The sequence below is a fragment of the Triturus cristatus genome, chromosome 5_1, assembly GCF_964204655.1.
Source record: "Triturus cristatus chromosome 5_1, aTriCri1.1, whole genome shotgun sequence".
NCBI lineage: Eukaryota > Metazoa > Chordata > Amphibia > Caudata > Salamandridae > Triturus > Triturus cristatus.
The window spans coordinates 484,930,184-484,956,799 of NC_140587.1; the positions used below are offsets into that span (position 1 = coordinate 484,930,184).

At 44.9% G+C, this 26,616-nt stretch overlaps 1 protein-coding gene across 9 annotated transcripts in view; it reads right to left on the reverse strand.

The window, feature by feature from the left end:
- CPNE3 (copine 3) overlaps positions 1-26,616 on the reverse strand; it is a 434,216-nt gene that overhangs the window by 232,117 nt on the left and 175,483 nt on the right. For all 9 annotated transcript variants that reach the window (XM_085605326.1, XM_085605317.1, XM_085605318.1 and 6 more), the window contains one exon: positions 10,939-11,081. In XM_085605326.1, coding sequence (XP_085461452.1) covers positions 10,939-11,073 — 135 coding nt within the window. In that variant the 5' untranslated portion in view covers positions 11,074-11,081. The remainder of the gene's footprint in view (positions 1-10,938; positions 11,082-26,616) is intronic.

A 26,616-nucleotide genomic window follows, 5' to 3' on the forward strand; every position in this document is an offset into this window, starting at 1 on the left:
GTCAGGTGTGAATTCGGCCCATTGATAGTGTACCCCAGCGAGTGCTGAAAATTCACCGTAATCTGGAGGTGGGAGATGCCTCCCTGGGGCAAACCCACTTTCAACAGCCAATCGTCGAGGAAGAGGAAGACTGGAACCCCTAACCTCTAGAGATGAGCTGCAACTACCGCCATCACTTTTGTGAACACCCAAAGGGCGCTGGTAAGGCCACATGAGAGTGAGGTAAACTGAAAGTACTCTTGCATGACAGCGAACCACAGGTAACGCCTGTCTATAGGCTGGACGGGGATATTAAAATATGCATCCTGCAAGTGTAGCAATCCCATCAAGTCTCCTGGAAAAGCCTGTGGTTTTCAATCAGGCATCGCACCCAAGGGGCACAGATGATGAAATTGTTCTGCCCAAGGAGTCTGCTGTGTCCACCTGACATCTTATGGTGAACTTGGTTGCATGTCTCCCATCAGCAATTGCTTGAGTATGGCTCGGGCCTCTTCTGAGACCATGGGCAGCACTTGAGCAACAGTGTCCCAGATCATATTGGGGTATCGGCCCAAGAGGCACACGATCACTGACCGCAGTGCTAAGCTGGCAAAAGGGAATGTCCTCTTAACCTAGGTGTCCATCCTTTTGGATTCCCTATCCAGTGGTGAGGTAGGGAATGCGCCGGGGTTGATTTTGTTAGTGGAGTCTTGGACCACCAAGCTATCCGGGTTGGGGTGCTGGGTGAGGAAACTGGGGTCCCCTGGGGCAGGACGACAGCAGCGGGCAATCGTCCTATTCACAGGAGCCCCTGTGCAAGGCTTGGACCAGGCCCCGAGTAGGTTGTCGGTAAGGGCTTCATTGAATAGGAATAATGGTTCATTGGGGTAATGCTCGGCTGAAGCACCTTCGTCAAGACATTTGTCTTGACTGCCACTGAGGGCAGCACAAGGTCCAGGACCTCAGCCAGCCTACACACCAATACTGTATAGGAGGAACCCTTCTCTGTAGCCACAGTAGGGGGGGCAGGCCAGTTTCTGGGGAGATGTCCAGTCCACTGGCATTCGCAAGCTCCCCATACCAGTGTCTTCGGGATCTTCTAATGTCTGATGTCCATGAAGGTCCACAGAGCACTCCCAATCATCACCCAATCCAGGCCGGTCATATGAAAAAGAACTGGGTCCAATATGGGGAGTCTGACCCTGGTTGCTGCCAGACCCATGGTCAGGTGATACCCGTGCTGCTCCGTATCAGAATCAGGAATGACAAGGGGGGGGGGGGGCACCATCACTGGGCATTGGTGGTGCCTGTGAAGGTCAATGGATCCTGGGGGCCTGACTGCCACCAAGGGTGAACCCACCGGCAAAAGATGAGTAATGGTCCCTCCCAGACCCATGGGGCCCAAGGGTGCTCCAGGCTGGTCAGGCCGCCCAAAGATTAGGTGCATGGCCATGTAAAGTTCTTCAATTCAGGGAGGCACAGAGACAGACAGGCGCAGGCTCTACCACAATGCTAGGCGTCGAGTGCCGACTGTTCCCAGACTCATCCGAAGACTTGCACAGTGAAGTTGAAGACCTATTTGACTTCTTTTTCTACTTGTGATATTTCTCAGACTTCCCCGATGACTTGGAATGGGATGATTGCAGTGTATGACTTCATGAACGATCTCAGGATCTTTCTCGCAACTGAGATCTGTAGTGTTGCGAGTCGATAGACGTGGGGTGACAAGGTGCTTGAGGGAACACTCCCTCAGCACGTTAGGGTGCAGCATTCCACACCAGGCAGGCTGTTGTGGTCTCACTCAAGACACCAAAGACAAACCAAAAGCAGGTCCGTCATTGACATCTGTCAGTGACAGGCGCCACATGGTTTAAAACCTGCCTTTCAGGTGGACGTTCTGCACACCAGGAGACTATCCCAAAAAACCTTCAACAAAAGGTTAAAAAAAAGGGCAGTCAAAAGAGACAGAGGTTAGTTCTTCCCTGGATCTGCGGTGACTGGCACAGAAAAAAAGAACTGATGTCAGCACACTGGGGTGGTGCTTGTATAGGCACTGCGCACGTCCCTTTTGGCGCAGATGACACCATGCAGAGCAGAATGACGCTGCCTACTTGCACGCAGGGTACTGCTCAAGGAAATTTTCCAGATCCAGTCTGACGCCTGGGGAATTTTCTAAGCGAAGGAATTTGTCTCCAGATTCTGAAGTTTACTCAGTTACACACTACTTTGATCACTTTCTTTGTGGGTCGGACCTGGTTCAGTGGTTGCGGAAAGATGCTTGACACATTACAGTGGTTGATGTAGGGCAAAGGCGTGCCTTTAGAACTGGACAAGACTGTAGTCTCTAGTGTGTTCTGACTTTTTTGGTTGTGGTACTTGAATACGTCGCTACTGAAGTTAGGCTGCCTCAGGATAAAAAGTGAAGTTTGGAGGCTATAGTATTGAAGAAAACACCACTAGTACAGAACATATAGGTGCTGCTAGGTCGTTTGACCTTTTCATGCACAGCAGTGAAGGCAGGGAGGACGTTCTGCAAGATATTGAGAGTGGCTCTTTCAGGGTACACTGTGCCTCATCAATGAGTTCCACTATCGGCAGGCGTGGAGGAGGACTTGAAAGTGTGAAAAACATTCCTGTCTGATTCAATGGGATATCCTTGGTGGATATGGGAGTAGAAGCAGAGTGTTCCATTGAGACATTCTCTGATGCTGCAGCGGATGCAGGTTTTAGCATCTTTTGCCAGGGAAGGTGGTGTGCTGAGACGTGTCAGTGGATGAGGGCAGGATGCAGCATCACCTTTTCATCGTTTTTCTAACTGTTGGTGGCATTTTTGTTTGTTTTGTTTTTTTAGTTCCTCATTCTGCCAATTAACTTGTTGGCTATACTCCCTTTCCCTTACCGAGAGCCGGACAGGAATAGAGTCGTTCCACACAAGAAATCTAGCTGCTTCCACTCCTACCCTTCTCAAGCATAACATACAGAAGAAGGGGACCAGGACCAACAGCTGTTTATTGGCTTATTCATTGGACCCCATTCCTCTGACACTAGTCAACCAACATAGCCCACATTTTCTTCCGACTTCTGGGATCACATGCCATGTCCTGTTGGCTTATGTGTATAATATTGTTTTTACACTCAGAGAAAAGGGGTGGAACTGCTGATTTCCAGGCTCTGCAAATCTCTTGTCTTCCCATTAAGATGACATAAAATATTAATCTTGCAACCATTTTATTTGAAAAAGAGATATTGTCTTGGCCTATTCCGAAAAATATAAGTAAGGGGGTTACTTCTATCTGAATTCTAGTTACATCCGACAAAAATTCACAAAGGTCCAGCCAATATTTAGTGATCTCTGGGCAAGTTAAAAACATATGGCAGTCATCTGCTGAAGGATCTTGACACCTTGAACAAACATACTGAGTTCCAGAAACTTTTGTTAACTTTGCTGGGGACCAATATACTCGTTATAAGGTAGAAAGATGGTTTTGTTTAAGAAAGGCGGGTTTAACTATCTCTCGAAGCAATGCAAATGAGCCCATCCAAGCCTCGCTCAGGTTAATTTTAGCAATATCATCACTCCAGAGCTTTTGAATATCCTGATCTATATCATCTTCTGCTTCGATGAGAGTTCGATACCACAAGACGCTTCTTTATTAATACCACCAACTTTCATAGCTTGAATTAACCAAGAATCATCCATCTGTTCCGCCCAATTTTGCCTATCCCACCAAGCAGAGAGTTGATAACATTTAAATCTGGTTAGTTGTCCCCGAGTGCATGATGTCAAGGTTTCCCAAGTAACCAGATCCGTACCTATTCTCAAATCTCCCCAACGTAAGATACCCGCTTGCTTCAATGGTAGACTGAGCATATCTTCTAAACAAGGAGGGGTGCCGGGGGAACCCCAAATTTGTGCATAATCCGAATAGTAAAATATTCCAAGTTTTATGTTGGTGGCATTGGTGCTGTGAGGCAGGTTATTCCAAAACAAAAAGGTGCTTTTTAATGTGGATAACATGGTCATTGTGAATATTGTGAACTGGCTAGTCATCATAGGAAGTGAGAGTTTTGTAGTTGTTGAGAGGTTTTGTTTTGGGTTGGACCCATTACAGCATTATCTTCACAGCCAAGCACCATCTGGGTGTGTACAATGAAACTGTGGATGTGTTGTCTCATTTGCGTTGAAGGAGATTCTGAGGGCTGAGGGTAGATGACGCTATGGAGTATAACATTTGTGGAGTGATCGAGATAACTGAAGAGTCACTGGCTGAGTCAACCAGGAAGGCATGGATAAGGTTTTTAGCAACAGGTGCAAAGAGGAGATCTTTTGGAAGGCAGTATGGAGCGACAGAGATGATGCAGTTACGTTCATTATGACCATGAACAGAAAGGGTTTGTAATCAGACGACTGAGGGTAAGCTGGCTGTGTTGGCTTTTTATGGAAAGCTTTTTAAGGTGTATGAGCTGTCAGCAGGAAAGAAGCATATTGACGGGGTGGACACAGGAGAAAGGAGTTAGTAGCAAGATGAAGAGACCTTTGATGCTACAGATTTTGAGTACGGTTTTGGCTGCCGTTCTGGATGTGTGCGGCATAGAGGCACTGCAGTTCTCTTGTGCAACAATTTTTTCATTTATTTTGCCTGAAATATTGGTGACTAGGGCAAGAATGGTTTACCTTTATCAGATTTAGTCAAATGAAAGGAAGTGGTTGGTTGTCAAAATTAAAAAAAAGAATCGGAGAGGGACAGGACAGTGCATTGTTTTTAGACTCTACCAGGACTCGAAGGTTTGTCTTATGACCTGGTGGAGAAGTTACAAAAATAATAAATTATCTTGGACTCAAGACTTTCACCTTTTAGATTGCTTGCAGGTTTACCCAAGGCACTGCAGTTTGCCAGCAGAAGAACTTTGAAAAGCATTCATTTTTGCATACCTGTGACCACTGAAGCGAGCCGAGGGGCTGCTCTGGGGGTGAGATAAGGATATGCAGAGATGGAAATCAGAGTACTACAAGCGCTAAACAAGACCTTCTTGGGTTTTGTAATAATACATCTCTAATTGTTTTTATTGCTGTTACTTTTGCAGGTTGTGTCTCAGGATGACTAAGTGCGTACATTGAGATTTGGATCTGTGCTCAATTGTTTATAGATGGAGCTTTAGGAGATAAGTAGACTTTGACAATAACAACGTGCAAGTAAAATGAGAAGAGGAATGCGGTAGAATGAATTGTTGCCAAAGTTCAACAGTTTTGCCTGCGGGAGTATTTGTCCTGACGTTTTGCTAACTCACCTCAGAGAAAACTATCTTGTACAATTGAATGGATTAGCTCTGTTAAAGAGCATAAAAAGAGACCTGTTGACAATGGAAAGGTCATGGCAAGGGACAACATTGCTGTGGAGAGAACTTATACCTAGGAGAGAATGGCAGGGTGCAAAGAGGCCTCAGCGATTGATAAAGCGCACCGGCAAGTGAATGGGGAGTTGAGAACATTTCGTTCACCCGGACATACGTTCTGAAGAATAGGGCTACTACTGGGATGCAGGGGTACATTTGTTGGTGATGGGCACCGAGCTGTACCTGAAGCAGGTGAGGGACGCTCTGGCAGGTTTGCTGGATGAGACACTGTGGCAGTTATTTGGTGAGGCAAAAAACTCCTCTTGGAGGGTTTTTCTGGCGGCAGTATTTGGAGGGCAGGGCTATGTTACTGCTAGGGCAGATCAGAACGGGGGTAGGAGAGTGGAGTGTTAAGAGTAGAAAAGTTAGAATAAGTCTACCATGGTATGTTATTTACTGGTGGATGCAAGTTCTGATAGAAGACAGTTGAGCGTCTGCACATAGTCATTTTTAAGGGATAAAGATGGTGTTCAGTAAGCTTTGCTTCAAGTTTAGTGAGGCATTGTCAATATAGCCCTAGGAAAGGAAAGTTTTTCTTGACAGATTATTGTGGTTAAACTCCGATTTGGCTTTAAAATCTCCCCTTTTCACACTTACTGATGCATTTAAGTCCTGCGCGGTCATGCCCCATTGTGCATGGCGGGCAACTGAAACAAGCCTGTAGCGCACCTGTGCAAATCTTAGGCGGGACACCTGTTGGCGGATATATTTTACCGCTCTTCATGTCTTTGTAAGCCTCTGACAGGCCATCGGACAGGACTGGCTCCACTCTGACATAACAGGTGCATCGTGGAACAACTCAGTTTTCTTTTCTCAGAAAGAAAAGTCTTCCCCATGAAAGAGGAGTGGCTGAACTCTGGTTTGGCTTTTAATTCCGCACCCATCCTTCTTTACAACTATTGACATGAGTGGGTCCTGCCCAGCCACGCCCATTTTTCCCATGGCAGGCTACTTAAAAAAAGCCTATAGGATCTCCACCAAAGGCAAGCCCATCTGGCCCGCGCTTAGCACCAGGTGCCCTGGCTCTCAGCTCGAGTCAAATGGCTAATCTATACCACGTAATCCCTTATTGACCTTAATCCAGCTAATATGTTGCGCAGTGCATGGGATCTGGATCGCTCCCTATCCTATACATATAATATCTGCAGCTTATCAACATGCAAACAACTCCTCAGCTTATTACCTAGCTGCCACAACTTTAAATCTCATCAACCCTACTCTAACCTTGCCACATCGCCAGCCCAGACTCTTTTTGGCCATCTCTTTAATATTCGGTCCCTAACCCAGAATAAACTGGAGATACACACGTTTATCTGAGACCATGAGCAAGACATTTTAATCTTAAATAAAACATGGATAACTGATGTCTGTGCCCAAAAATTGTTGCTGCCTCCCCACGGCTGCATCTTGGATCCAACCTTTTCTGATTCAAACAAAATACTTACTACCAAATACAGTTAGAATGGTCACATCGTGTAACGGTAACTTAATATTTGTTTTCCTCTTAAGGGACACAAACACTTAATACACCACGTTCTGCTCAAAAGTGGGCTAACGTCACAGAAGCTATGCTAATCCCTATTCTAGCTATTACTGCTTTCATAAAAGGCCAGGACCTTATAACAGGCGCAAAGGCCATCTATTATGCGAATACGACTGAACAGTCCACTCACTCATCAAGAAGGCTTTTTGCCCTAGTTAAACAGCTCACTCAATCTGAAACTTTTAAAAGTAATACCTTGCCATATCTGAAACTGTGGGATGATCTAACCTCCGTCTTTAAAGAGAAAACAAGCCTGATATGTACCAATTTTTCAGGCCCCTATTATCAATACCGAGATCGTATTCATCAAGCCTGAGGCCTCCTATTGCTATCACTATTTAAAGGACTTTGCCCCCGTCTTGGAGCATCAAATAGACAAACTCACCAATCTGCTAAAATCAGGATCCCTTTTAGATTCTTTCCCTCTATTGTTCTTCAATTAGCAACTAAGTTGTTCCCATACTCACATCTCCATGGAATCAGTCTCTCCACAAGTACCGCTCCTTCTGCCTGGACAAGGGTGGTGGTCATTCCCCTCCTAAAAAATCCCTAGGTCTACCCTTTGGTCTCTTCTAACTACCAGCTTTTTTATCTTCTTCCCCCTCACACCAAAAACTTAGATCTAGCAGTTAACACACAGCTTTCAGTCTGTCGAGAAAAGAACAAGATCTTTGACGGTCCTCCGTCAAGGTTCACATCCAGACACAGTATTAAGTCTGTACTGATGGCCATCTTGGATGACATTAGACACAATTTTAGATCAATGTGACTCTGCAGCCCTTAATTTATTGGACCTTTCAGTAGCGTTTGACACAGTATCCGAGGCAATTCTGTTGCAGCATTGCAGACGCTGGTCGTCGCGAGATGGCCTTAAAATTGATCCATTGTTTCCTCACTGGCAGAGCACAGGCCGTATTCTGCTTCCCCATCCTTTCTAGGGGCTCTCCTTAGTTGTGGAGTCCCCCAGGAATCCTCACCAAGTCTAACTTATTTTATTATTTATGCCTCCCCTCTTGCAGCTTTGGCAACATCATTTTGGCTTAAATATCTATTACAATGCTGGCAACACATCAGATCAGCTCTATCACCAGGGGCTTCAGCTTGACTCAATCCAATTTCAATCTTTTTGTTGTCAGTGGCTTCTTGGATGGAGCAGAACCTCAAAAGTGACAAAAGATTTAGCTTTTTGGTGATTCCTCTTTATTTAGGTGCCCCCTCTGCTGGTCTTACTACCTTGGACCCACTCCCATGCCTGTGAGCACTGCTAGAATCGTTGGGGCTCTTTGATAATCAGCTATATTTTTCCAACAGATGTCACAAGTTGCTGCTACCTGTTTTTTTCATTCTGTTAACCCTCCGTATGATTTTCTCTTCTACCCATCTCTCGCGTCTCCCCACCAGTAAGAAAGCAGCTTTTACATTTTTTTAAAGAATAAATTATATGCATGCCAACTTTTCCTGGTACAGATCAAATCGCTCTCTACAATCGGTCTTTATTTTTAACCAGGGCACTGAAAATAAATAAATAAATCCAGAGATACCCCGAAGGGGTATCTCGGCGCTGGGGGCCGTTGGGAAGATTAAGCGAGCTATTGCCCAGAGTCGCATGGTGCTGGGCAGACCCCTGCAGCCAGAGCCGGGGATCGAACCGTGATCCCCAGCGCCCAGCGTCAGTCGCCCTGGCCACGGCGCCACACCTCTCCCCGCAGCTCCAGACTAGTAGGTTGCTCCTTCACATCCATTGCAACACAAGTCTAGAACAGCCTCCCTCTGTACCTCCCAGCCAATGCTGATCATCTCAGCTGCAGGTCATTCCAACATAATTCAACTTACATTGCCAATATTTACGCATCAGAATACCCACTGGGTATACTTTCATGCTCTATATAATTTAAAATATAATTCATTTTGTTCATTCCTAAAAGAGTTTTTGAATGAATCGTGAAATGAGAACAATTACTTCAAACGAGCCAAATAAGAATGCGCCTTATTTTGCCAATGTATTTTCCTTAAAAGTTTATTAAAAAAGCAAATGCATCACAAATTCCTTTTCTTTTCACAGATTGTGCCCAAACTAGTCAGCTGACAACACAGAAGTTGACACAATCTGTCTAATTTAAGTCCAAGGTATGGCATGAACTGAGACATTTGACAAACACGGAGTATGTCAAACCGCAGCTCGCCCTTAAAAAAAAAAGAAAAGTGGAAATGCACATTTTGTTAACTACTGTGCATAATCCGTTTTAAAATGTTAAACAGTATTTCTTTCAATGGGTTGCATACAGCTTGATACATACTGTTTTGTACTATGTTTCAATATTTTTCATTGCAGTATTGTTACATCAGTTGGCTACAAACACTGAATGCAGCACAAAAGAGTGTACTATTGTCTTCATTTCATCACTCCCTGATGGGAATCCTTCCAAACCTCTCGTGTCTTCAACACAGGTGGGACCACACACCTGCACAAACTCTCCATTGTGAATAGAAATATAATGGTATGACAGTATTAACGAATGGACGCATTTCTCCAATATATGTTCAAATCTAATGAATGTTATGAACACATCTAATTCGGGAAATACCTGCGAATTTCCCCAAGCAGGCTTTATCAATAAAGTGCAAATGGTGAAACGAATTAAAGTACTGTTTATTTTCCTATGCAGCGTGGGGCATGGCCCCTGTGGGATGGGGTAGGTGTCCCTCACAATGTTTTACAAGAACACAGTAGCTTTGGGGAATTAAATATAAATGTGGTCGATTGATTATGAGCACAGATTCAGCCTTTACCTGAATCTGCACATGCTATGTTGATGTGTATGAACTTTCACAGATGTCAGTCACCCAGAGCCGGCTCTAGGGCGGTGCGACCGGTGCCACTGCACCGGGTGCTAACTTCGCATTGCTAGTTTATATTGTGCTTAAAAGCACCTGCGGCCGCGTCCCTGGCCTCCAGAAATTTTCAGGCAACAAATAAATTGTCAAGAAAACTCCGGTGATTAACGTTCTTCCTGGCGAGATCGGAGTTTTGTTTAGTAGAAGTTTAGACTTCTGAAAGTATTGATTCATGGTAAGGTAGCGCTGAGGGTTAACATGCCTGCTGCAAAGAACATGTACCATGCAGATCACAAAGTGAATTTAATGTAAAGAGGTCAGTGGCTTACTGCTTTTGTGAGAGACTTCCTTTTGTTAGTTGCAGTGTAGTGAGCTATTAACTGTCAAAGAGCAGCGTGCAGACTTCAAGGTATAGATTAGAGCAATGGATTTTTTTCTCCGACTTTCATTATTCGAATATTGCAAAAAGGGTTCATTTGGGTACAAATCAGTTCTTGTTATTAAAGAGAGTTTTTACGTCGGAGCTAAAAACATCAGTTGCAAAGGGTTGCGGTTTTCGTGGTTGTTAAATACAGCTGGGTTGTGGTTTTCTCAAAATATTGTAGGTGCAATTTCATTTGTAGAGCCCTTCGTCCCTGTTTCAGTCACTGAAGATCATTAGAGGATGGGCTGCACGGTCATACTACACAGTGAGGGGGGGGGGCTTGGTTGGAGGGGTCCTGAACTGCAGCATGGCATTTTGGTGTTTATGCATGCGAGACCAATAGGGTGCTACTATCCTCTTTTACGTCACAGTCTAAATTGTGTAGGGGGGTGACAGATTGAGTATGCCCACTTTCCATTACATCGAGCGTTGTCAATTATTTCTATTGGACTCATTCAGGGTGACAGCAGAACAACCGACAGCAGGAGTGGGATGCAGCAGCCATGACAAACTCTCTCTATGGCCTGGTGAGATAGGCGAGGGATTATTGGAAGGGTTAGTTTACAGCTATCCATGGGAGCGCACGTGAGTAAACGGACTCATATGTATTTCACCAACAAAATAACAATGAATTGCAAATTCTAACAAGAGATCTCGAAATTACATATTTACACGATGATGCTTATATGTGTTACTGAGTTTTAAATGGCGTTAGTGTCAAAAACATGTCAGGGGTACAAATAAGAAGGAAGTGATACGATACCTCAAACCAATGCTGTCCAGTTGAATTCATGAGCAGCACACACAGCGGGTCTGATTTTGAGCTGACATCGCGGTCCAAGAGGTTGTTACAGGAGACACTGAGCTCCACCTTTGTCACACACTGCTGAGCCGCCATCTCCTACCCTGCAGCCAATAAAGAACATCAACAAACGTCACTGATGCCGAACACCGGATTACAGTACAGCCGTCTTAGGGAGTAGAGTTTACCAGGCGTGCATAAAACATTAGGAAACTGAAAGTGGCTTAAACTTGCTGTGAAGAACTCATCTACCAACCGAGGTCATAGAAGGCATTCTCGGGGATGGAAAATGAAGGGCAAACATTTGAATGCGTGTGGCGACAATCCCACAACACGTAAGATACCCACCTGATGCTTCGGAAGAGGAGGCTGCATAGTGACACGGAGCATCTGTCCTAGTTCCTTCTGTCGCTTCAGTCTATGCCTCTCCATCCAAAGTTTTAAAGAGCAGAAGTATATAACCCAGTTTGTCACATAGAATTTAGTGGCCGACCTGAGACTGATATTACTTGGATTTATTAGCAGCTGGTGCTTACTCTATGTATCCTCCTCCGTGACATACTGCCTTTTAATACGGTAGTTATAAACAGTAATGAGTTTTTGACTGTGTTCAAGAACAGTTTGTATTAAATTGCCTTGTTTTCCTAGTGGACTCAAAGAAGGGGGACAAGGGTCTCCCCTGCCATACTGGCTCCTTTACTTTAGCACACTAGAAAGAAAACCAGAGTCGAAGGACAAACAAACTAGACTGGAGACATCCAATTTCTTCAGAGAAAAACTTGCTCATCAAACCAGGAACACACCTCTCGGCCAAAAAAAAGATTCTGTAGGTTCAGGAGGGGTAGAGGAATTCTTGTAATTGGGAAAGTAGTGCCCAATTCTTTGCATCATTTTAAATACCTAACCTGTCCACATGGGCGACTGCTGAACATGGCACCAACTTACTGATGAGGGGCATTGAAGGGGACATCTTAGGCCAAGCTTTTCTCACCCCAACTCTTAACACTTAACAGCTTCAAAACATTGCATGGAATTATGGGTTTGCTCTGTTGAGTGCCTGTCGCATGCTGAGCACATGGACAGAGGAAGAAGAGGTCACGCCTATGCGAGTGAGAACATGCTGCAAGAGGAAGGCCTACGGGCGTAAGGGGGCTGATGGCCAACATTCTGAATGGGTTGTGTAGTACCAGGGGGCAATGTCTGTAAAAGTAACATGTTTCAAAGACCAACTATCAGAACACATTTTGGGGCTCATACATGGTCTTATATGAATGAAATGATGAAATGTTTTATAATAATTTATACCATTGTGTTATATAACTCCTTCAATGTGCTGGGGCTTTAGTTAAGCTCGCTTCGGGTGTTTATGTGCAGAAAAAGGCAAAACCAACTTAAAGAATACGAGCCAAAGACCGAAAGACTCCCATAAATGTCACAGCGTGTTCCAAGTCTGTAGCATAAGGAGAGTTCTTCGAATGGCATTCACAGAGCCCCAGACCCCTCATCCAAAGGCACTCCTAGTTCTAGTGCCCAGGTTATCACTCCAACAAACATTGTTGGTTGCACTGCTTTCGGTTTGCTTTCAGAACTGAAAACCTAAATTTGGAGGATTTCAGTGGCCTTTATATTTGTCACATGAATCATTTAACATCAAACATTTAGGAATCAAGACCTCTACATTATCCAGAAATTAAAACGACTTACACATTTTAGCCATGGGATGTTATTTGGCAACCTTTCCAACAATGTTAATGGAAGCGCTGAATGCATGACACCAGATCCAGGACTCTTCAATTAGGCAACCCAGTGGCATTGTCGGTGGTAATTTTGCAACCCATTTCACACAGATTATCATAATCCAGCCCTTGCTACCTTTGCATCTGCAGCCTTTCGCCGACACATGCTATGTGTACTATATTCACAGACAGTCCTTACAGTGCTCAGCGTCCCAATCCTATTGCCTAAAACGGGATTCCGTCTTGCAGAATGATGAAGCGAGCCATGGCTGGCCCTGTGCCAGCATCTCACTCCTCAATCCTTGTGGGAGGGTATGCGAAGCAAAGGCGCAGGCTTTGAAATCTCGCCATCTCAATATTTGCTCAACGCTATTGAACCGTTCTGGTTACACCGGTTCCCTTTCCCCTTCGCAGAGCCACTATTCACTGGTTCTTGCCGACTCAAATCCAACACTACTTAATTATATTTATACTTTCCACTCTCGTCTCTCTCCATCAGGAACACGTTATTGTTTCAGTGAACAATATGCGTCCACATGCTTCTGTGGGTTGTATTCCCTTTTTACATTCACATGCTCCTGCATGTTGCAATCCATTTTTTAGTCTTCGCCAGCACAGCACTGTGCTCGAGAAGTCTATTGTTTTTAATATAAGGGACTTACTCTTTTTCCTGGCTTCTCATTAGTTCCTGTGCGAGACACTTACCTTTCCTCCATTTCTATTTACTGTAGCATATTTTGCTGCATTTACCAATGCTTGTACCTTGCCTGCTTCTCTTATCGGTTTCCCGCAGCCGAAATACTGTTATCATCCGCATTGTTGGAACTATATTTTAATAGTGTTTTGTCTTTTACTCTTGCAGCATATTTATGTAACAATTTTTCACCCAGGTTAAGTGATTTACACAGAACCACAGAGTGTTGCGCAGCGCAGCCGAGACTTAAACCGGGATCCCCAGCTCTCAAGTCAGCACCTCCTGCTGCTGCGCCACATCCTCTCCACTTCCTTGTTATCTGTCAGGGAGCTCTTTCCTTCTACCGGACGATGATTGATGAAAACAGCTCTTTATTCTTTACAGAGGCGAAACCGATGCGTTACAAATGCTTGTTTGAACAAGCATTAATAAAACCAATAAGCCTGACCTATGTGAGAGTTATTGGCTTTGGAAGTGTGTTTTAGCCATGGTGTACACCAGAGTGAATGATGTTCGGCATGGCTAAAAGTGGCCTGACCTATGCAAGAGTTATTGGGTTTGGCAGTGTGTTTTAGCAACTGTGTACACCAGTTTGACTGCTGTTCAGCATGGCTAAAAGGGAGTGGAGTGGAGTGGGGTAGACTGGGGTGGGGTACATTGTGGTGATATGGGGTGGGGTAGTTTGGGGTGGGGTAGAGTATACTGGGTGTAGTACATTGTGGTAGTGTAGATTGGGGTGGGGAGATTGGGGTAGACTGGGTGGGGTTGTTTGGGGCAGGAGGAGGTTGATTGGGGCGAGGGACATTGGGGTGGGCTAGATTAGAGTAGATTAGAGTGGGGGAGGTTGACGTAGATTGGAGTGGGGTAGATTGGAGAGGGGTAGAATGGTGTAGTTTGAGATAAATAGCAGTAGATATGAGTTGGGTAGACTGAGTGGGTAGGTTGGGGTAAATTGGAGTGTTGTAGTTTGTGGTAAGGAAGAGTGTGATAGATTGGAGTATGGTAGACTGGAGTGGGGTAGGTTGGGGTAAATTATAGTGGGATAGATTAAGAGTGGAGTAGATTGGGTGCAGTAGTTTGGGACGGGGTAGATTTGGGTCTGTTGGCTGAGGTAGTTTGATGTGGAGAAGATTGGGATAGATTGGTGTGGGGTAGACTGGGGTAGGTTGACATAGATTGGAACGGAGTAGATTGGAGTGGGGTAGATTGGGTAGACTGGAGTAGTTGGATTGGAATACATCAGTGTGTGGTGCATTAAGGAAGATTGGAGTGAGGCAGACTGGGGTAAATTGGATTGGGGCAGATTGGGGTAAACTTGAGTGGGATACATTGGGGTAGATTGTAGAGGGATAGACTGGAGTGAGGTAGATTGTAATGGGGTATACTGGAGTGGGGTACACTGTGGTGGTGTACATTGAAGTGGGGCAGGTTGGATTTGGGTAGTCTGGAGTGGGGTAGATGGGGATAGACTGGAGTGGGGTAGATTGGAGTGGGGGGATTGGGGTAAATTGGAGTGCGATAGATTGAAGTAGACTCAGGTAAAGTAGACTGGGGTAAGGTACATTGGGGTTGGGTGGGGTAGATTGGGGTCAACTGGAGCGGGGCTAGATGGGATCGATTGTAATGGGGTAGGTTGTAGTAGACTGGAGTGGGGTAGATTGCAGTAGGGTAGAATGGAGTGGGGTAGACTGGTGTGGGGTAGATTGGGGTAAACTGGAGAGGTTTCGATTGGGGATAGACCGGAGTGAAGTAGATGGGGATAAACTGGTGTAGTGTTGATTGAGGTGGACTGAAGTAGTTGGAGTGGGGCAGATTTGATTGGGGTAGGGGTAGATTGGGGTAGGGAAATTTGGAGTGGGGTATATTGGAGTAGGGTAGATTGGGGCTAATTGGAGTGGGGTAGATGGGGTAGACTGGAGGTAGGTTGAGGTTAGGTTGGAGGAGATTGGGGTGGGGTAGACTGGAGTGATTTGGGGTGGGATATATTGGAGTGTGTAGATTGGGGTAGATTGGAGTGGGTAGATTGAGATGGGGTAAATTAAGGTTGGGTAGATTTGGGTGGGGTAGAGTGGGGTAAATTGAGGTGGGTGAGATTGGGTGGGGTAGATTGGGGTGGGGGTAGATGTGGTTTGGAGTGGGGTGGATGGGAGTGGGGTGGATGTGGATGGGAGTAGGGTCGTTTCAAGTCGAATGGAGTAGGGTAGACTGGAATAGAAGGAAATGGGGTAGATTGAAGTGGGGTAGATGGGGTAGATGGGAGAGGTGTAGAATGGGGTGAATTGAAGTGGTGTAAATTTGGGTAAATTGGAGTAGAGTAGATTGGTGTAGACTGGATCGGGGTAGATTGAGTGGGGTAGCTTGGAGTGGGGTAGATTGGAGTGGGGGAGGGTGGGGTAGATTGGAATAAACTGGAGTGGGTTGGATTGGAGTAGCGTAGATAGGGGTAGGATAGATTAGAGTGAGGCAGATTTGGGTAAAGTTCAATGGGTTAGTGGGGTAGATTGGAGTGGGTAGATTGGAGTAGGGTAGACTGGGATAAATTGGAGTAGGGTAGACTTGGATAAATTGGAGTAGGGTAGATTGGGATAAACTGGAGTAGGGTAGATTGGGATAAACTGGAGTAGGGTAGACTGGGATAAATTGGAGTAGGGTATATTGGGATAAATTGGAGTAGGGTAGATTGGGATAAATTGGAGTGGGGTAGATTGGGACAGATTGAAGTGGGGCGGAGTAGGGTAGGCTGAAGTGGGGGAGGGGGAGTGCAATGCTATGAAGAAGAGAAGTAGTAGCACATGGAAGGTAGAGGAGAAGCAGTGCCATGAAGTTGGAGGAGCAGTAGCACTATGAAGAGGGAGGGGAAACAGTGCCATGAGGAAGTGGGAGCATGATTGTGATAATGTGTACATTCCTCTCCATCAATAGTTGCCTGGCCAATTTGTATTGAAAAATTAAAAAAATACTTTTCTGGCCCAGAAGACATTTATCCCATTGCAGCTACCCGAAGAAAAACCAAACTATCCAGTTTCAAATGCTTGGCAGCTGTTTTAAATTTAACTATTGTATTTAACAAAATGTATTAATTTTGTGCAATTTGTCATCTTTGCATAACATTTGTGTTGCTCCAGGCAAACAACTGCATTATTGACAAATTCTGTTTCACTGCATATCAGTTTCATTTCTTACTAGTTCATAACTGCAACGTGGAGAAACCGTTCGAGTTCATGTGCATGCCCATAATGCCATGGGCTCAAATTGCTGATTTTAATTGCTTCCTCCCCTTTTTGTCTTTTAGCCACACCAGGGATGTGTTAGAAAGTTCCCAGTAGAGAGTGCAGAGTGCATGAGTAGTGGCCCCTACATTTCAAAATCACTCACTTTAAAATCTTTTCAGATTAGGGATTAATATACTCAGGCGCGGTCTGTCCATTGGGGCGTTGCCCCCCGCCCGCAGCGCCCTCGGCATCTTTGAACTTAAGTAAACTGAATCAGTTTACTTAAGTTCAAAGACGCCGAGAGAGAACTGACAATCATGTCAGTCAGCATGACGTCGGACCGCCCACCCCCTTCAGAGTCTGAAGGGGGTGGGCGGTCCAGCTTTATGTTGACTGACATGATTGTCAGACGGAACAGGGGCAACAGGCAGCAGCACAAGTGCGCATGAGTGGGGAAGGTGAGCAAATTTTCGCGCCGTGCCCAGTCATGCGCACCAGTGTCTGCTCTGACTGGCGCATGCCCATTAGGAGAGCGAGGGTTGAGCAAAGGCTCAAACCTCGGTCTCCTAATGGGCAGGCGGGCGAGTAGTAACCGTGCCGTAAGCCAAACATGGCGCTGCTGGCAGCGCCAGGATTGGCTGAGAGGAGCTGTAGGCGCCAACGGACCTGAGGCGGCGCGGACGGTGGACCTGTCCTGCTCAGGTAGGATTTTTTTATTATTTTAAAACTACCCCCTCCCGGCCCCCACCCCGGGCCTTCCTCTCTTGCTTCCTGACACAGCCACTATCCCTTATCGATCGCCAGGCGTGACATTGGTCTGTGGGCAGATAATTACATCCCCGGATGGGCGAGAGGGTTGAGGATGAAAAGTTTCACACGCAGAATAGAGAAATCGCAAAAGCCGGCGCTTACCTGGGCATGAGAGAGCGCGTCCTTTGCAGGGTCTCCTCTTGCAGAAAAAGTTTGCGAGAAAATGTGTTTAATGCAAAGGGGAGGAAACACCAGAGGCTCCAACCTGACGTCAGCCGAGTGTGGGCACAAGATGATGATAGCAGTAAGGTTCAGGGTGCCCCTAAATACTAAATTTAGGAGCGTTACAGGTAGGTAAAGGGCAGGGACCAATGGGTCCCTTCCCTGGGGTGGGTACTGGATAGCTACTGGACGGATCCCGCGGTCACCAAGATGTGCAGCCCCTGCCCCCGGGGAGTTCTCGGAGACGCCTGATGCAGGGAATCGTGAAATTAAACTGTATAAATGCAGCGCGATTGAAGCAGAAGCGGGGGAACTAATGGAAAGGATGCAGAGCTGACCCAGTCGCAGAAGCTGTTTTTAAGAAGAACGGTGGATTTAAAAATGGCATTATTCTAAAACCACTCGTTTATCTTTTATTGTGATAATAATGGATTTTATTTTACCAAACGGAATTTGGCACTTAAAAATACAGTCTCCACATATTTTTCAAAAGCATCGTGGGAGTGAATATTTTCTACATTTTGCAAAATTCCGAGAGCACTTCTATGTAGAATCGTGTCGACTCCAGCTAAATATAGAATTTCGGTACATTTCTAGCAGATTGTTTTTTAAAACGATATTGTGACTTAGGGTTTGCCAATGGCTGGACGTAATGATGGGCAGCATATTCAAGGAATACGTTTCCTTTTCTATCAGCCACTATAAATCTATAATTTTTGTCAGGTGTTTTAACTGATGTGAATCAGAACTACAACTCCCAGAATGCAGGGTGTTTTTTTTTTTTAACCAGGGCAGCACAACTGGGTATATGAAGCGATGGTGTCATGTGGTGACACTGTAAACGACTTTTTAGCAGGGAAACAAGCACACTGTGCATTTTTCGCACATGATCTTAGATATTGCTCAGATTAAGGAGTGCGCGAAATTGCATAGCTCGGTGGGGCTCTTATCTACGTCTCCTGACTGTGAAGCGGAACCGTGTAGGGAAGGCATTAAAAAGATGTAAGCAAGTCTGCTTTGCTGATTTGTCGCCTCAGATATACATTATTCCAGAGAACGGATGCAGTCACCGGGATAGTCCCATCCATCTGGAAAGTAATGTTCCGCTTTTAGATGCGAGTTTGTTCACTGCCTGCATTTTATTGTGTGACCACTGGGAAATGCTCCAAAAATCTCCTTGTGTAAAGCTATGATATAATTCTGATTACTTAATGTTTGGTGGTTGCAATAATAATAACCTTTCTCAAAGGCATAAATAATGCTGTCTCTATTTGCATGAAATATGTTGTAAGTGGCGAATACCTAATGTAAAATGGTTTATGTACATCAATACAGCTTTCCTGAAAAGAAAAGTTAGCAATAAGGTAGGGAACTACAATGTGGTCAAGACTTCGGTGTCATAGCGACTTTGTGCATCTCATTAGCATGGTTGCGATTTACCAAAATATGACATTTAAAGGGCAGTGATGGTCAGAAGCAGTTTTGGTCCGTGATTATGGATCACAATTGTGAATTGTTTCATCGGTTCTGTGAACCGGACGTCTGTACTTACTTCCAGGTCAGGAAGTCCAAGTCTGAGGCGGCAGTGGGAGACTTTAACATGAGGACAGTGTTCAATACTTGCTTGTGGTATGGCTTTCTGTTCCCATTAATGTGGCACCGTATTCTTGCTTCCCTTACCCTTTCTCCCATTCCTGGTTCCCTAGGATTAGTGGGATTTGGCAGGTTAGATTTCCCTTGCTTCTTGTTTGTGCAATGCCTCCTTCTGAAGTCTGAATTACCTGCTGAGCCTGTCTGTCCTCAGACATCCGAGAAGCAGACGAGTGGCACCTGCGTGTCTCTCTCTCTCTCTATCCCTTCCACAATTTCCACCCAATAATCTTCGACTGTTGTGTGTATGTCAACAGAGTGAGCGGAAGGTTTGGGATTCTCTAGGGCATTGACAGAGTGCCAACAGACTCTCAGCCCTCTCCACTGCAACAGAATTTAGATAGGGGCATTCGTTGGTAAAGAGCCCTGTCCCATAGAGGAAGCGATAAATCCTGAGTTTTGATAGGGACAACGTCGAAGCAAGATGGCAGCCCCGTAACGGAGGCCGACGCAGCAGAGCAGTGAGGGCAATAAGTTAAGCCCCCAAGGAGTCCTTACCTGCAGCCACGGCTCCATCAAGGCCCGCTATGCCGACGGCACTTACCGGGTGTCAGCTGTTGAAACATGCTCTTCGTTTTGCCTTGGTCGCGTTCGCAGCTGCTCTCTCTACCGCCTACGGAATCCGCGAGTTCCGCGGAAGCAAAAACTGGCTAAAACAGAAGAAGCGTTGGTTTTTAGGTCTGTTGCGGTATTGAGGATTCTAATTTCTTCAGGTTGGAAAGATACTCTGGCCCCCTCCTTTCAAATGTGGCTCTCAAGGCTGCTAAGCATTCATAACATAGAGACCCGTTTGTATGAGCAGAAGGGCAAAAAAATGCGTGACTTTGGTAGAAAATTTTGGGCCCCGATCTCAATATGGAGGGAGATGACTAGTAGCCAGTCGAGTTAGGCATACAAATTTTAAATCTGCTTTTATAAGTCTCTTTCTGTATCTCATGTACTGTATTTTGCGATGGCCTGATAAGTAATTGTGCTGATGTTTTCTTATTGATGTGTTCAAACTGCAAATAAAATAAATAAAAAAAAAAGATAGGGACAACGTCATTGGTGTGGGATAACACGGACTGCCCTGTTATCATCCACTTTCGCTTGCTGCCCCTTTCTGTCTCCCTTTACCGTCACTCACTCCAGCTTGGAAATACCCGCTGCGGTTTGCAACTTCTCTTCACGGTCTCTTGACGTCATGCTCATCACTGTCATCCCACTACATCTTGCTGTCAAGCGTCTGTCCCTCATCACCTTCTCCACTCTGCTGCACTTCCCTCTCTGCTGTCCACCCCTCTCTTCATTCTTAACGCCACACTGCACCCCAATGTACTTAAACTGCCCGTTTGGTTCATTCCACTTCTGTCATCTGTTGCCCTCACTGCCCTCCACTTCAGTCACTGATAACCACTGCTTTACATTCCATTCACTGGGAGCATCGCCGCCAAGCAATAATCGTTATTGTCCTAATCTGCCCAATGTCGTCATCCATGGCTTCTTGATTTGCTCTGTCATCATGCCTTGTTCCTCGCTTTCACACTGGTGTCTAGTAGATCGAAAGAGGATTTACTGATTCGTGAGGTAGAGAAAAATGTAATACAGTATAAAGGCAGAGCGAGGTGAGGCAGAGATAGGTGAGGCAGAAAGAGAGGGGAAAGGTAGAGCGTAAGCTGTGGAAGACAGCAGGAGGTAAGAGTAAGCTGCAGTGAGGTAGAGAAGGTGTGCAATCTAAAGAGGGTGAGCAATGTAGGGAGACTAAGATGATAAAACAAGGGATACCTGAGGTATAGGTACGGAGTAGTCAGCGTTGTTGACAGAGAAAGAGATATACAAGAGAGGGGGATAACGTTCTTGCTTTCTGAAATATCCTTGAAAATGCACCATTTGACCGCTCTCTCCCCCCCGGAACCCCTCTTGATATGTTCGGGCTCGCTCCCTCACCACAGTGTGCCGCGCGCAACTTTTACGCTTCACCACTTTCAAATGTCACCAGCCACCACTGAATATACTGGTATGTTCCATTTTGCTGTAGCTTGCATTCTGACTTCAAAACACTGCAGGTTCTTCCGCTTGCTGGTGTCCAAATGCAGGGGAAGCAAGAGCAGCTACTGATCAGGAGGGTGTGGAGGCCCAGCAAGCAACAAGGGAATACCGAGTCAGGGGCAGATGTGTGTTACTGTAAAAGAAAGGAAATAGGAACGGAAGAAAAGGAAATAACATGAGGCATATGATGGCTAATTAGGAGGGAGCTAAAATAAATGACAATTAAGCCTGCAAATGTAAGCCATGGCAGGGCTCCAAGCCCTTTACTGAACACATGTTTTGCAAGTGCCTGCAGACCCAAAAACGAGATATGATAGAAGCTCCTTCTCAGTACTGACCTGCAAGCCGTGGAATGTGAAATGGGCGGGGGGGGGGGGGGGAGAAGCCGGACCAGATAGGGGCCTGCGGGGAACCCCTAAATGTGGCGGGACCACCGGAAGTGCATAGGGCGAAAGCCCGCGAAAAAGACGCATAATTATTGGGTGCGTCTTTTGACAAGTACGAACCGCCCAATACATAAAGAAGGGCGGGGCAACTAACAGGGTCAAAAGGCGGCAGGGGCCGACCTTTACTATAATCGGACCTTGCATCATCACCTTGGAAACCACCCACCCACAGCAAGAGAATATGGTTGTCGCAGCCGTAAGGACAGTGGATGAGGGTGAGGCGGAGGCAGCACAAAAAGGGGACCCAGAGAAAAGAGTAACCTAGGTAGAGGAGCTGCTCAGTGTCCTTGGGATGCCTCACGGCAGGGACACGGGGGGGTGGGGAGGGGGGGGCAGGCGGGGAAGGTGACAAAAACAACCAGAATAGAAGAGCTGCTCAAACACGGTCCTTGGGAAGCCACAGGTCTATGTTAGCTCAATGGTATGGCGTTATTTTGCAGTTCGCCTTTCTTATTGTAGCTCCATATGCATTACAGGACAATTCGGTTAGGAGTTTAATGTTTCGATCGTTGGACGACTGCTTCGTTATCCGTTCGGAGTTGCTACAGGATGACAAGATTCATTTTACTATAATACCATTTGACGTTATATCCAGGATTTCTGATATCTTAAGAAGTCCCGACTGCTCAGATCCTCCGTACATTTGATCAGACTACACCCCTCCCAGACCCACGACTCCAGCTGGTGGACGGGTGCATTGACACGAACTTATTCGCTGCAATCCTTTGTTTTTCCTTTGGCATTCTTCATTTATCTTTATCATACAGACTCATTTATCAGCCTTATCTTCTTACCTGATCCTTCGTGTGGATTACCCATTCCTTCTGGTATTCTACATTCGTTCGGCCCCATGGACATGAATGTACCCCCACGCCCTGAAGAAGGTGATACCCCAGATAGGTGGTGGTAACACCGAAACACGCGTCGGCGTGTTTGATCTTTCTTGTCCCTTACATATATATTTGACTGTCTGATTCATGTAAAGACGAACAAATGTTGATTCAATTAATTTTTTCAATATATTCATCCAAAAAAAAAAATTCTTTGCAATTTGTGTTTATAATTCTTAAACCGCACATTAGCAACTAGACTGCTTTATGAAGTAAAAATTCCTTCTAGGTTTCATATGTATAGGGATCTTGAATCATTATTACGTATAATTTGTGATGAAGGTTTAGTGTGCTTTCACGGCATGAATGGATTTATCTGAGTGCGAGACTGTATGAATGGTTTGTATGAAAAAAAGTCCATGGGAATCACCATTATTCGGGCCATTGTATTTGTTGTACATATTTTAGTGTGCAAAGAGATGATTTATGCACGGATTTATCTGCTTTGAATAACAGTAAAATAAAAACAAAATGTTGTTTAAATAATTTGATTTATGTTTTTGTTTGAGCGCATGGCTTAGCTGGAGTGGCTTTCCAATTAAACGACTTAATTGTGTTCTTTAAAATAGTTAGGTAGAGCAGACTGCTAGTGTTTTGAACCTTGGGAAGCCACATGGCAGGGGCACTGGGAGCAGGCGAGTGGCCAGCAAGGGTCCAGGAAGGCAGAACGGCACTTGCAGCCCGGGCTGGGTTTGATGGACGCCCACAAGGTCAGTAGCAAGGTTAGGCTAGAACCCACAGAACCCGAGACACCTGCAAAAGGGCCATTGCGCAGGGGCAGTGCGGTCCGACAGAGATAGAAGGAAGGAAAACCAGTGGATAATATTCAGAGTGATGGGTGTGATATGTAATAAACAAACATGGGTTGGAAATGACCAACCAGCAAGATGTATGATCCATGTTTTGCAATAAACTGCAGCCTTTATTCACCACAAACTATTGTCCTCTGAATGATTGGTGGGAAGGGGACGATGCATGGTATGGCCAAGAAGCATGGGGGAACTAGCATGCCTGAATGTGGTTACGCTCCGAAATCAAATAGAGAACAGCAAGCATGAACCATGAAGAATTCAGAAGAGCAATGAACTCTTGGCCCAAAAATCAAGATACCAGTGGTCCTAAACTGTGATCAGTTTAAGTGACTTGAATATAAATTTGTAAAACTAAGCTCACATTACTTTCACATAACTTTCCATAAGAAAGACACCCAACGTTAATATCTTCCCCCATCCTTGTACCACTGTTATGATAACTACTCAGATGACCATGTGGAAAGGCCTAGTGGGTCTCCACAAGAAGTAAAAAAGTGTTACAGTAACCCTGCAACACAACAACATTCAGTGCTGTGCCGGTAACCTAACTACGGCGGGAATGAACTGTGGGTGGCAGGACTGCTTTAATGGAATGTGGTATTTCTAGTACAGTGCTAGTGCTTCGTGAGAGTGAAGTGTAAACAGGAACACAGTCGTGTTTCCTGCAGCAATACCGTAAATATAAGGGATAGGGATGTTAAGGAATACAGATGTTATGTGCCTGGATGGGAGTTTGTCCGCTGTGTGGTGCATGCATGCATCGTACAATTGTGCCAGAGTGACTTCGGCAAAGAACACAAATCGAATCTTAACGTAATTTTTTAATAAGCAGCCACAGCACGAGAAATGGTACAAAGGATGCCAAATGCCTACCATAAAATATTTATTCTTAAAACCAAAAAGAAACGTTAGTTGAATTCGCCATCTGGAAGCACCAGCAATTTGGAGTGATAACCGAAAATAGGGTTGCCACCTTTCTCAGCCTAGAATCGAGCTAGTACTTGTAAATGGTTTTCTGTAAACTCCTCTATTATTTTAACATAGCAAGCCTGAACAACAGAGACTTTTACTGTTTCGCTCAATATTTTCCCCACTCTTGCCTCGAAAAAAATTGTCAAGCCTGTAAAATACTGGTTAGGTGGCAACTCTAAGGCGGAGTGTACTCCATTCGGAATAGCCTGAGCAGAGTGGTGAAAACAGGAGAATGGGTAAGGCAAACCAAGATCACAATCGATGGTATAACTTATGGGAACAAACAGCATGGCAGTGTCAGGAGGAATTCGAAAACAGCCTCAGGTAACTACATTCTGAGTAAATTGCGGGGAGAGATTGAATGTATATTTACAATGAAGGTAGTACCTGAAATCGACAGTGGCAAGTAATTTCAGAGAGGCCGGACACAACATTAGCCAATTGAAATTTTGTGTCTTAGAAACAATTACAAAAAGCGAAAGCAAAGACAATCACAACACATTACTACAGCGTGAAAACCTTTGGATACGCACATTGAATTCCATGAAACCCCATGGGATGAATGATCGGATGGAATATACTTGTTATCTCTGATTGACCTGATTACAATAATATTGTCTTTAATTTAACAGATACTGCACATTTAATTATGATGTTTTACAATTTTAATTTAATTCCATTTTTGAAGTTTCACAACATTAAACTAAGTTTCGTCGAATCAATTGCACAATTCGTAATCATATCGTACACATTTCACAACACACAGTAGTCTTTTTTCACTGTCAGATCCAGCTGGACAGTCCTATTTTTATCTCTAACTTTCACAAACACCGTTGTTTAATGCCGGCGTTCACTTTCACGTATGCACGCCAGGAGCAACAGCACGTTTCCACACCGAACGCGCTTGAGAGTTTCACCAACCTACATCTTTTACATTGTAAGTAAGCGAGGAAGCGTATGCGACATAGTGAGCAACTTTTTCTTGTCTTTTCTTGCGTTTTTCATAAGCGGCACTCGTAAATCATTATTATTTTTTCACACGAATCACCCCATAACGCCACGTTAATGAGTGTGCACGTCTAAATAACGCTCACAAACACGCCTCTTGTTAAATGCTTTGCACTATCTATAAGCACATATAACAGCGAAATCGAAAGCAACTAACACACAAAAGCGACATAAGAGAATGGATTTGACTTGAAGTTAGGGGCACAACCAATTTAATTCACTTTACACCGCATGGTCCAAAAATGCTTATGTAATATATATGACAATACAACTGCATATTTAGCTTAGTTCGTATAGGATTTGTTTTCAGATATTCCCCAGACGAAGGCACTTAGCCGAAATGCATCGGGATATATAACAAAGAGATTTATGTAAAATGTATGCATCATGGAAATGAAGATTAATTTCTTGATGGGCAATTAAACAACAATCAATCAACAACGTTGTTGTAACTTTATTGAAACCGAACAAAACCTTAGAACTTGAGACATATACCAGTGCCCAGGGGACACACCCTATCACATAAGGGTATGCAGCCTACATAAATCGCGGGGAGACCATTGGCGTATAAACAACTGTAGGACACCGGAATTTACTGGTCTGTGCAACAACCTTTACGCAAAATGCAATTGGAAAAGCGAAGGTGCTAACACCATAAAGCTACAATAAACTGAGAGACCAGCAGCAAGCCAACGTACAACAAAGCTTATGAAGCTAATCTTGGCAGTACTGCACTGGCTACCCATAGCCCCATGATCTTCAGTATGAAATGCACTCAGCATCGTTCATAGAGCAACTACAGAAAAAGCCCATAATACCTTAAAATAAGGTTCAAATGATACTCGCAAAGCACGACACTGCTCTCAAGATTAGCGCAAAGGATTGCCGGATCACCCTCCAAAAAGATGTCTATTGGGAGATCTGCCTTCTCTGTTCAGGAACCCACTGCCAGCCAAAATGGGGGATATGTACGAACACCTGAAATCCAGAAAGGAAGTAAAAACTTGGATGTTCCACAGATAACATCCTAGATGGCTGGAATAACAACAATGAAAGCCAACACGTCTCAGAGTTTACGGGAACTGTAGGCAGTGCCCATTAAGATCAACATCCACCACACAAAGAAAACTGACAGTTGTCCCCAACAAACCGGAGAGATAAATACGCTCCCAGAATGTGTCTGGGTACCTACTCCTAAAATATCCCTCACTTTGAATAC